The sequence below is a fragment of the Trichosurus vulpecula genome, chromosome 3, assembly GCF_011100635.1.
Source record: "Trichosurus vulpecula isolate mTriVul1 chromosome 3, mTriVul1.pri, whole genome shotgun sequence".
Classification (NCBI taxonomy): domain Eukaryota; kingdom Metazoa; phylum Chordata; class Mammalia; order Diprotodontia; family Phalangeridae; genus Trichosurus; species Trichosurus vulpecula.
The window spans coordinates 109,366,072-109,378,121 of NC_050575.1; the positions used below are offsets into that span (position 1 = coordinate 109,366,072).

Consider the following 12,050-nt stretch of genomic DNA (forward strand, 5'->3'; position numbering starts at 1 on the left):
CTAATCACCATAACAAACCAGTATATATGTTTTAGTCCTAAAAATGGCTCTTAAGTGACATGCTGGAATGTGGAATAGAAAGGAGAAAGGACACCTCCCCCTGCCACCAGGGCTGGGGTAAGCCTAGATTCTCACCTGATGCAGTGCAGTGAGTCCATCTTCATTGCATAGGTCAGGGCTTATCTTGCTCTTCAGAAAGTAGCGCACTGTAAAGGGAAAGGATGGTGTGAGATGAGCATCCCATGCCAAAGGTCAGCTGTGCCACTCTCCCACCCCCCAGTCCTCCCCTAGCCTGTCCTTTCCTCATGTTTTAGAAAAGCTTCAGCTTCTTTTTTTTCCTCTAAGCATTAACATTAATTTCCAGTTATATATCCAATATAGTCAAGTTAACTTGTTTTTTAAAAGTTTATTTTTAATAGTAAAAATTCTAAACTTAGTAACCCATTAATAAAATAAGCATTCATGTAAATTAATTGAATAATAAATTATCATACATAAAACCACAAATTCCAAAGGATATTTTGTTTTTTGGAATGTGTATATTGTGGTGGGGTTTTTTTTCCTCCAGATTTTATTGCTTTTCTTTTACTATGCCTTGACTTTCTGCCACATGCTTTCTTTACAAACATAAGCCAAGCTCTTAAGGTTCCTCTCCAGAGGACAGAGTTAACTTGGAGTTAATTGTTAACTGTGTAAATCTAGGCAAGATATTTCACCTTTCTAAGTTTCAGTTTTCTCATCTGTAAAATGGGGATAATAATATTTGCATGTTGAATAGGGTTATCGTAAGAATATTTTGTAAAGCACTTGTATTCACTTTTGTATCTCTTTTAACAAACACTTGTTAAGAGACCTACTGTGTGCAAAGTCCTGTGCTAGGTGCTGTGGAAGGTACAAAGTTTTGATAAGACATAGACTCTACCCTCATGGAGATCACATTTTATTATAAGGATAAGATACAAAGGAAGATAATTCTACGAAACATTTTTGTTGTTGTTAAAGAGGTCTAAAGATGAAGATCATTACTGACATGGGAGGGATCAAGGAAGATACTGCACTGGAAACTTGGCAGAAGGGAGTGTCCCTTGAAGACTGATCTCCCTGGCCCACAGACTAAGTTATTTAACCTCTATGCCTCAGTTTCCTTCTGTCAAGTGAGGGGATTGCACCAGATCAGGAATTCTTAACCTGGGGTCCAAGAACTTTTAAAAATATTTTGATAACTATATTGTAATATAACTGGTTTTCTTTGTAATCCCATGTATTTTGTTCTGTGCATTTGAAAACATTCTGAGAAGGGATCCAAGTGAAAAAGGTTAAAGGTTAAGAACCCCTAAAGTAGATAGATGATGTAATGTCCCTTCCAGCTCTGATATTTCAATGTCCAGTGAAAACATGCTTTGGCCCCTTGCTGGAATCCCCAGCCCCAGCATGCCTGTGCCGGAGAGTTGTGTGTCTGAACAGAGACTTAGAGACTTGGGCAACTCTCTCTCTCTCTCTCTCTCTCTCTCTCTCTCTCTCTCTCTCTCTCTTCCTCCCTCCTTCTCTCTCCACACCCCCCGAATATTACAGCAGCTGGTTGGTTGTTGTCCTTTGTTCTTAAAGACTATCAAAATGACATTACTATGCTAGACAGTTAAGTTTCAGTGTATCTGACTGTGGCTGATCAGACTAATACAAGCTTGGAATGTTCTACCATAAGTCAGGCACAAATAGTCTGTGTGAACATTTGGGGTGGATTCTCTAAGTTTGTGCATCTTGCTTTTCTCCTGAACTAGTTCAATTCTGCTTTGCTCGTAGAGCACAGCACCTTCTCTGATGTGGGTATGCCATGCTGAGTGGTCCTATGCCAATGTCTCCCAACTTTGGAATTGATTAGAGCAGCTAATAACTTCTTGACTCGCTTTAATGATCATTTCACCTTCCAAAAGTGAAGGAACCAACATGGGGAATTCAATTTTTAATCTGATTCTTACTAATAGAAAGGAACTGGTTGCTGGGGTAAAAGTGATGGGAATCTTGGTGGAATAGGGAGCAAGAGGGGAGTGATCATTCCTTCTTAGAATTCATGTCTGAGGAGGAAAACCAGGGATAGTGCAGAATGCACCCTAGATTTTTTAAAAAAACAGATTTCATTAAGTTCAAAGGAATGATTGATAGTATCCAATGAATTAAAAATATACAGGGTAAGTTGGCTCAGGAAAAGGGAGAAGCTGTCAAGAATGAAATTTTTAAGACAGGGAAACAGTTCTGATGAGGAAAAGCAGGAGTTATCTGGAAAGAAGGCACACATACTCACACACTCACACTTCTTCAAATCCTGGAAAAAAATTCTATAACAGATTATTAAAGAGATGGTTAGTAAACCTCTAGAAAAGGAAGTGATGAATACAAAGAACCAGCATGGTTTTGATAACAGGTCACAGCATGCTAACTTTTTAACATTTTCATTTCTTTTTTTTTTAAATAACATTGCTGAATTGGTAGATCAGAAGAATGGTGTCTAGATTACCCAGATTTTGGTAAAGCAGTTGATAAAATACCTCATAGTATTCTTGTGTTAAATATGGAGAGATGTGGACCACATACTAATATAATTAGATGGCTTCATAACTGGTTGAATGTCTATACTTAAAAAAGTATTCCTTAATGATTCATTGTCAACTTGGCAAGAGTTCTAGGGTGGAGTGATTCAGGGATCTGTGCTTAGCCCTGTACTTTTTAACATTTTTATCAATGACTTCAATAAAGGCATAGAAGGCATGCCTCTTAAGTTTGTAGATGACATAAATCTTGGAGGGACAACAAACACACTGGATAAGAGAGTCAGGACCCCAAAAGACTTTGACAAACTAGAGTATTGAGCAAAATCTTGTAAGATAAAATTTAATAAAGTTAATAAATAAAATTTAATAAAATAAATTTGATAGAGGTAAATCTAAAATCTTATACTGGGGTCAAAAATCAACTTCACAAGTACAAGATGGGAGATGCATTGTTTGAAAAACATCTAGGGGTTTGAGTGGATTGCAAGCTCAATGCTCAAAGCAGTGTGATATGGCAGATTAAAAAAAGCTAGTATAATAACGGGCTGCATTAAGAGAGACATAACTTCCAGAAGCAAGGAGAGGAGAATCTTGCTGTTCTAGTCAGACCACATCTGTTATATAAATAAATTTTAAAATGATATATTTATTGTTTACTCTGTGCCAGGCACATGAAAAAGTGCTCCTCATTGTGAAGGCAAATCCCTCTTGACGTGCAAAAATGATTCCTTTCCATTCCATCTTCTCCAGCAGATTGCCCTATCATCCCTACTCTTCAGGTATCTTCAATCTCTCCCAGGCTACTACTGGCTGTTTCCCTATTGACTACAGACATGCCCATGTCTCTTCCTTCCTCAAGAGACCTTCACTCAATCCATTCAGCCCACTAGCTCTGACCCCGTATCTCTTCTACTTTTTGTGGTTAAACTTTTTTGAGAAGGCCGTCTACATTAGGTGCTTCTACTTCCTTTCCTCTTACTCTCTTCTTAATTCTACAGGCTAGCTTCTAACCTGATAATTCAACCAAAATTGCTCTCTCCACAGTTATCAATGGTCTCTTAATTGATAACTCTAAAGGCTTTTTCTCAGTCTTCATCCTTCTTGACCTCTCTGCAGCTTTTGACATTGCTGATCAGTTTTCATGACACTACTCTACTCTGGTTCTCTTCCTGTCTATTCAACCACTCTTTCTCAGTCTCCTTTGCTGGACCTTAATCCAAGTCATGACTGCTAACTGTGGGTGTCCCCCAAGGCTCTGACCTGGGTCCTCTTTTATCCCCTCCACTCTACACTATTTCACTTGATAATCTCATGAGCTCCCATGAATTCAATTATCATCTCTGTACTGATGATTCTCAAATCTACTTATCTAGTCCTAACCTCTCTCCTGGTCTCTGGTCTCACATCTTCCCTTACCTACAGGAAATCACAACTGAATGTCCCACACACAACTTTAACACATGTCCAAAACTGAACTCATTATCTTTACCTGACAATTCCTAACTTCCTTATTACTATAGAGGGCACCACAATTCTCCCAGTCACTCAAGCTCACAACTTAGGTGTCATCTCCAACTCTGCCCTCTCTCACATTCCATATTTAATCTGTTGCTGAGGCCTGATGATTTTCATAGCATCTCACAAGAGATGTGTCCCCTCCTTTCCTTTGACACTGCCCCTAACCTGCTGGGATGTAGGGTGTGTTCAGGGAAGACTAGTACTGCTGATGTTAGGGCTGCTTTCCCCCTTTAGTGTCTACCTGATCCACCTAACTCTCACCTGTGGCTCCAAAGAGCAGCCACACCCCAGTAAACTATTTTGGCAGATGGCCTAAACCAGGTTGAGGGTAATCAAGGGGTCTCAAACCCATTGGTGAGTAAGGGGGGGTGTCTACCTCAAACATGTGAAGACTTCCCTTGGTGGAATGGGCAGATAAGAATAATTTGTTCCAATGGCCATGAAGGCAGCTGAAACAGGTGTTGTGGAGCACTTAGAGCTTGGTTAGGCATTGAAAACACCAAGGTCATCCACTGCATCTCAAGCCATCACTAGTTGTCCTGTCCTGCGACTGGACTGTGATGATTCTGGAAGAGAGAGTGAGGCTGATGACTTTGTGCAACTCTGCCTCACTTAAATCCAATTTACACATGAATCAAAAGACATCACCCATACCATTTTACCAATCTCAAAGTCCTGTGGCAACAGGCAAGGAATGAAGCAGATATACTGGGACCTTTATTCACAACCCTGCACACAGGTAGCCCAGGCCACAGGGTCTTCTTCTCACTGGAAGCAGCAATGGGATTTGGCAGCCCCCTGGATTTCTACAGTTTACCTCCTGCTCTGAGGAAGGGTCCAGAAAAGGTGCCCCAAAAGTTGTCTGCTTACCCACTCCTGGCCTGATTATTGGGGTAGGCAGGGATTCCACTCTGAAGTCAAAACACACACAAAAAATGTACAAAAACTTCTGCAAAGATGATTCCCTTCATCATCAGTACATGGAATGTGCACACACTTATAGAGAACACAAAATCCAATAGACCTGAAAGACCAATAGCTCTTGTTGTGAGAGAACTCAACAGGTATCACATCCAAATAGCAGCCCTGAGTTAAACAAGGCTGGCAAATGAAGGCCAGCTGACTGAAGTTGGAGCTGGATACAGGTTTTTCTGGAGTGGCCACAGTAAGAGGGAGCACTGTGAAGCTGGCATAAGTTTTGCAATCAAAACTAATCTAATCAACAAGCTTGTATGCCTACCAAAAAGAGTGAATGACAGGCTCATGGCAATGTGATTGCCACTTGCAGGAAAATGAGACATCATTATCATTACTGCCTGTGTTCCCACCATGATGAACCCTGATAAAGTGAAAAAAAAAATTTATGAAGATGTAGAGACCCTTATCATCAATGCGCCAAAAGAGGACAAGCTTATAATTCTGGGTGGCTTTGATGCTAGAATAGACTCAGACTATCAGACATGGCAGGGAGTCCTTGGAAGGAATGGAGCTGAAAACAGCAACAGCAATGGTCACTTACAACTGAAGACTTGTGCATCTCATGAGCTTCTCATCACTAATATTATCTTCCATTTACTTAAATGCAACAAAACTTTGTGGATGCACCCTTGCAGCAAATGTTGGCATTTCATAGATTATGTGATTGTAAAGAGAAGAGACAGACAATATACAAGAGTGACAGAGGCAATGTGTGGTGCAGAGTGCTAGACTGATCATAGACTTATCCTCTCCAAGTGAAATATTGGCATTCAACAGAAGCGGGGTCCCCAAGGCAAAATGACTACTGACTACTTAATGTCAATAGATTAGAGCAATTCTCTCTTCTTTGCCAACTTAGAGGAAAAGTTGAGCCAACACATGATTGGCAACAGTGGAACAGAAAAAAGAGTGCCCAGCTTTCAGAGATTTGGCGTCCAGAACTGCATTTACTCATCTGGGTCAGAACACTTGTGAACATCAAGACTTGTTTGATGAAAATGATGGGGAAATTCAGAAGCTGCTAAACGAAAAACGAGATGTCCACAGGGTTTACCAGCAAGATAGTTCATCCATCTCTAAGAAGGCAGCATTTAATATGTTCAAAAGTAAAGTACTAATGAAGCTTAGAGAGATGCAGGATTCTTGGTTCAGTAAGAAAGCAGATGAAATTCAGTTTTATACTGATAGTAACAATCCAAAGCACTTTTATGAAGCCCCGAAGGTTATTTATGGGTCAAAGACACATCGTGTACCTCAACTACTCAATGTTGATGGAGCCACATTGATTAGAACATGACCCTGGAGAGATTGACTGAACACTTCTATAGTGTTCTCAACAAACCATCATCGATCAGTGCTGAAGCCACTGACCACTTACCTCAGGTTGAAGTCCATCCCTCTCTAGACAAATTTCCAATGGAAGGAGAGGTTTTGAATGCCTCTCCTGGGGAAAAGCACAAGGTGCTGATTCTATTCCAACAGAGATTTACAAGGTGGAGGGTCCATTGTTCATACAAAAGCTGACTGAAATTTTCTGGATTATACGGCAAGAGAAAGTTATTCCCCATGAGTTCAATGATACCTCCATTGTCCACATCTGTGAAGGTAAAGGAAATAGATTGTCCTGTGACAATCACGGGGGAGGGGGAAGGGGGTGTCTCTCTCTTAGTCACTACTGGTAAGATTCTTGCCAAGAGTCCTCCTAACAGGCTGATCCTTCACCTGGAAGATAGTCATCTAACTGGGAGTCAGTCAGTGTGGCTTCAGAAAGGGCTGAGGAACAATTGATATGATGTTTGCTCCAGGAGAAATGCCAGGAACAGAAGAGATGTCTGTACATGGTTGTAGATCTGACCAAGGCCTTTGATACTGTCACTTGTGAGGGCTTGTGTCAAAATTTGGCAGTCCAGAAAGTTCATGAGTATGGTATATCAATTTCATGATGGCAGGCTTGCCTGGACTCTGGATAATGGTTGGTGCTCTTGTGCTTTCCCAGTCACCAATGGAGTAAAGCAAGCTGTGTGCTTCCTCCCATGCTTTTCAGAATGATGTTTTCAACCATGTTGTCAAACACCTTCAATGAGGACAAACAGGGTATCAAGGTCGGCTACTGCACTGATGGTACGTTATTCAACTTGAAAAGGTTACAAGCCAAGACTAAAGTGGAGGGACTGTTAGTATGTGATTTTTTGTTTACAGATGATCGTGCACTCCGTGCAGCCTCTAAAGCTAAGACGCAACAAAGTATGTATTAATTCTCTCTTCTTGTGCTAATTTTAGCCTCATAACTAACACCAAGAAACCACAGATGTTTCATCAGCCAGCACCACACCATCCATAAGTGGAACCATCGGTTAGAGAGAATGGAGAAGTTTTGAATACTGTGGATAAGTTCATCTACCTCGACAGTGTACTTTCCAGAGATGTACACGCTGATAACGAGGTTGATACATGCATTGCCAGAGCTAGCTCAGTGTTTGCGAGGCTCAGAAAGAAAGTATGGGAAGGAAGAGGTATTACACAAACTGAACGTATACATATTGCTGTGCTGACCTCATTGTTGTATGCCTGTGAAATCTGGATAGTCTACCAGCACCATGCCAGGAAACTGAATCACTTCCACGTGAATTGTCTTAGGAAGATTCTGAAGATCATGTGGCAGGATGAGATACTAGGCAATGAGGTCCCTTCTCCAACTAAACTGCCAGAGAGCACAACTCCAATGGGCTGGCCACATTGTTCAAATGCCAAATGTATGTTTGCCTAAAAGACTATTTTATGGAGAACTCACATAGGGCAAGCACTCACATGGTGGTCAGAAAAAGCAATATAGGGACACTCAAGGTCTCAAGAACTTTGGAATTGATTGCATGACATGGGAGACGCTGGCACAGGTCTGTCCAGCAGGGCATGCCTTCATCAGAGAAGATGCTGTGCTCTATGAGCAAAGCAGAATTGAAAACTCAAAAGAAAAATGAGATGCACAAATTTAGAGAATCCACCCGAAATGTTCACATGGACTATTTATGCCTGACGTGGGGTAGAGCATTCTGAGCTCATACTGGTTTGATAAGCCAGTGAGATACGTTGTAACTTGATGCTAACATAGTGACATCATTTTGGTCCCCTTTGAGAACAAAGGACAACAACCAACCCTGATGCAGACCCTCATCACTTCACAACTGGACTATTGCAATAGTCCTCTTGTTCTCCCTGCCCCTCCCTGCTTCCTCCACTTCAGTCCATCCTCCAATGAGCAGTTAAAGGGTCGTTCTAAAGCGTAGTTTTGCCCTGTTCCCCCAATTACTCAATAAATTGCAGGGCTTCCTATCACTTCCAAGATTGAATATTAAATACTGTTTGTTTCAAAGCTCTTCGTAATCTACTCCCACCCTCTTTCCAGTCTCTTACACTTCACTCACCTCCACATACTCTGTGATCCAGTGACACTGGCTTCCTGGCTATTCCTCACACAAGAAACTCCATATCCTGACTCAACATTTTCACTGACTGCTCCTCATGCCTGGAACACTCTCCTTCCTGACCTCTGCCTCCTGACTTCCTACTTTCCTTCCATTCTAAGCTAAAATCTCATCTTCTGCTGGAAGCCTTAATGCCAGCATTTTCTCTCTATTGATTGTTTCCAATTTATCCTGTATATATCATGTTTGTACATGATTATTTGTCTATTGCTTCTCCCATTAGACTAGTTGCTCCATGATAGCAGGAACTGTCTTGTACTTTTCATAGTATCCCCAGTGCTTAATAATGTTCATTGACTGACTTGTAGGCACTGGGATAAGGTCTGGGAATACAAAAACACACTGGAAGATCATCCCTAACCTCAAAAAGTGAACATTCTAACAGGAAAAAACAACACACATAGGGAATGGGGCCCCAGGATAGAGACTCTTGTCAGAGATGTCACAAGGATGGTGTGTGGAGTCCTAGGGAAGACAATTGACCTGTCCTTTGCAGGAATGGGAGTATTCATTTGATTACTATTCTCAAAACTAGAACTATAGGTTCAGTTCTAGATGCCACCATTAGGAAGAACATGGAAAAGCTGGAGAATGTCCCCAGTAAGGCAACCACCATGGTGATTCATGTCACAAAAGGATTAGTAGGAGGGACTGGGGATGTTTTGCCTAGCACATAGTAGGTACAATAAATGTTGATTGATTGGATTGGAGAAGGCAAGGCATGATTGTGCTCAAGTTTTGAGCACATAGACCTTCATGATCTGCGAGCTGTTTTGCACATATTTTATCATTTGATCTTAACAACAGCACTGTGGGCAGCTAGTTTAGGGTTTTTCTTTTTTTTTTTTCATTTTCTTAACCTGACCTGTGATTTCCTCGGTAGTGAGGAAGTCAAGTCAATAAGCATCATTGAGTGCTTATTATATTCTAGGCACTATACAAAGCACGAGAACCTCCTCTACTAATGGCAATCAAAACCTTCTCTGAAATTCAGTCTTCAAGAGTTGTCTAGACAACAGGAGGTTAAATAACCCGCTCAGTCACCCAGAGAGTATGTGTGTACTTGAACCCAAGACTGCCTGACTCAGAGGCCAGCTCTTCCTATAACACAGTCAGGAAGGTCATACAAGTATCGTTATCCCTATCATATAGGTGAGGAAATAGAGTAGTCAAAATAACCCAATGACTTGGGCTCAAGTCCTGACCCAAGAGTTATCAGTGGTGGGACCATGACCAAGTTATTTACCTCTATGAGCCTCAGTTTCCTCACCTGCAGAGTGGAAATAAGGATACTTCCACCACCTACCATACAGGATTGCTGTGAGAAAAGCATTTTGTAAACTCTAAAGCACTCTATGGGTGCAAGTTAGTGAGATGGAGTGACTGACATAGATCGTACAACTAGCAAGTGGAAGACCTGGGCCCCAAATCCTGTTCTTGTGACTCCAAACCTAATGCTCATTCCACTCTGCCACAGCTACCTCCATCTTCCACGGTCTAATCAGCTCAGTGAGCCTGGGCCAGGCTGAAAAGACTCAATAACATACGTAGAATTCCAGGGCAATCAGCCGTCAGATGACAGAAACATGTGGAACAGCAGCAAAGTCCAGCTCTGTTCAGAAGAGGCCAGTAGGAAGAAGGGGTTGCAAGAGAAGCTGGCCGGGGAGGGATGTACAGATCTATGGAGAGCAACACTGGGCAATATAGAGGAAGTGTGATGTGGTTAAGAGTCATGGATCTGGAATCTGAAGACCCAGATTCAAATCCTTCCTCTGCTATTTACTAGCTCGGTGACTATGGGACAGTTTACCTCTCCAAACCTCAGTTTCTTCATCTGTTAAATGGGGGGGGGGGGTAATAATGTGCTGGGCAGCTAGGTGGTGCCATAGTGCACAGAGCCCTGGGCCTCATCTTCCTGAATTCAAAACTGGCCTTAGACACTCACTAGCTGTAACCCTGGGCAAGTCACTTATCCCTGTTTGTCTTAGTTTGTTCACCTGTAAAATGAGCTGAAGAAGAAAATGGCAAATCACTCCAGTATCTTTGCCAAGAAAACCTCAAACGGGGTCATGAAGAGTCAGACACGGCTAAAAAATGACCAGAAATAACATGCTACCTGTGTTAGAGAGTGGTTTTAGGAAAGCATTCTGCAAACCATGAAGTGCCATGGGAATATGAGCTATTACTCTCCATCACTGGGCTCTCCATAGCCGCACTTAGGCATTTAGAGAGAAACAGAGAAGGGATCCTAGGACAGTGGAAAGAGTGGAGGATTTGGAGTTGGAGTCAGGCCTTGTCACTTACTACTTTTGTGACATTAAGGCAGATGCTTAGTTTTTCTGGGCCACACTTCTTTATCTTTTAAAATGATGACTTTGAACTATGTGACCTCTAACATCCTTTCCAAATTTAAACCTATGTTCCTAAGATGACAGCCCAGGAACATGAACCAGAGCTTGCCCCCCCCACCCCCCACCACCAATAAAAGGATAATCTTAGCATGTAGAATGAAGAGAATGCCATGATTCCAACAATTTCACAAACATGGTGTGATTCAGACTAGGAGTGCTCCTGGGATGCTGAAGGGGAGAAGATGGGTCTAGACTAGTTACGCCTCTAAGTCACATCTCTACCTCTACCAACCAGAACACCCAAGGGCTAGTGAAAACTGGTGAGTGAAAGTTATCAATGAGAGATCTGACATTTTTATAAAGAATTGTAGGAGGTCAGGCTTCTGGGTAATGTGTGAGTCACACAGAAGGAGACAGCATTTTCTAGCCAAGGTTGACTCTGTAATGTTGCCAGAAAAAAAAAAGGCAAAAGGTCACAGGCTCTGGAGAGGTCACCACATCTCAGACTTCTATAGTCCATTGATTTGGCAGGTATTGGTTTGCAAGACGTGCAGAATGAGACACACATCTTCAGACACAATCCCTGTGTTAATTTGCTTCACTCGACTGTACTTGTTACAAGGGAGGGCTTTTATCTGGGGTTGGGGGAGGTACAAAGAGAGTAGGTATAGTGACAGTGATGAAAAAAAATATATCAAAAAGTAAAAAAACACAGGAGAGTGCAGAGAGAAAGTCAGAGGGGAAATGAACATTTAATAACTATCTTATAGAGGTTTATAATTTCATATATAATACTCTTTTCTGTTCTTTTACTATTGAAATGTTTACATTTGTTGATGTTTAAGTTCATTAGAAGAAGAAAAAAAGAAGGAAGAAAGCTCTCGTCAATGCAAGGGGCCTCTTCCACAACAGACCTCAGGTCTTAGCCCCTCCACCCCTCAGAGTTGATATGGCCAAAAAGCTGAATCATCTTCCAGGAAACCTGTTAATGAGCATCTCCAAAACTCAGTGAGGCTGATCCTTGGATGATGATCAAATTAACAAGCATTTATTAAGCCCCTGCAGTATCCCAGGCACGACTTCTGTCATTCTCACTTACCACATATATACAGTCTATTGGTAAATACCGTCTTTTTTACTTTCACACAACTCTTCCACTAAACTCAGTCTCTCCA

General features: G+C 41.7%; 1 protein-coding gene across 1 annotated transcript in view; it reads right to left on the minus strand.

Annotated features, from left to right (window-relative positions):
- The window catches only part of PPP1R16B (protein phosphatase 1 regulatory subunit 16B), a 156,403-nt gene that overhangs the window by 35,206 nt on the left and 109,147 nt on the right, over nucleotides 1–12,050 (minus strand). Inside the window, exon 3 of the mRNA XM_036750564.1 lies at nucleotides 136–206. Within this exon, the coding sequence (XP_036606459.1) occupies nucleotides 136–206 (71 nt within the window). The remainder of the gene's footprint in view (nucleotides 1–135; nucleotides 207–12,050) is intronic.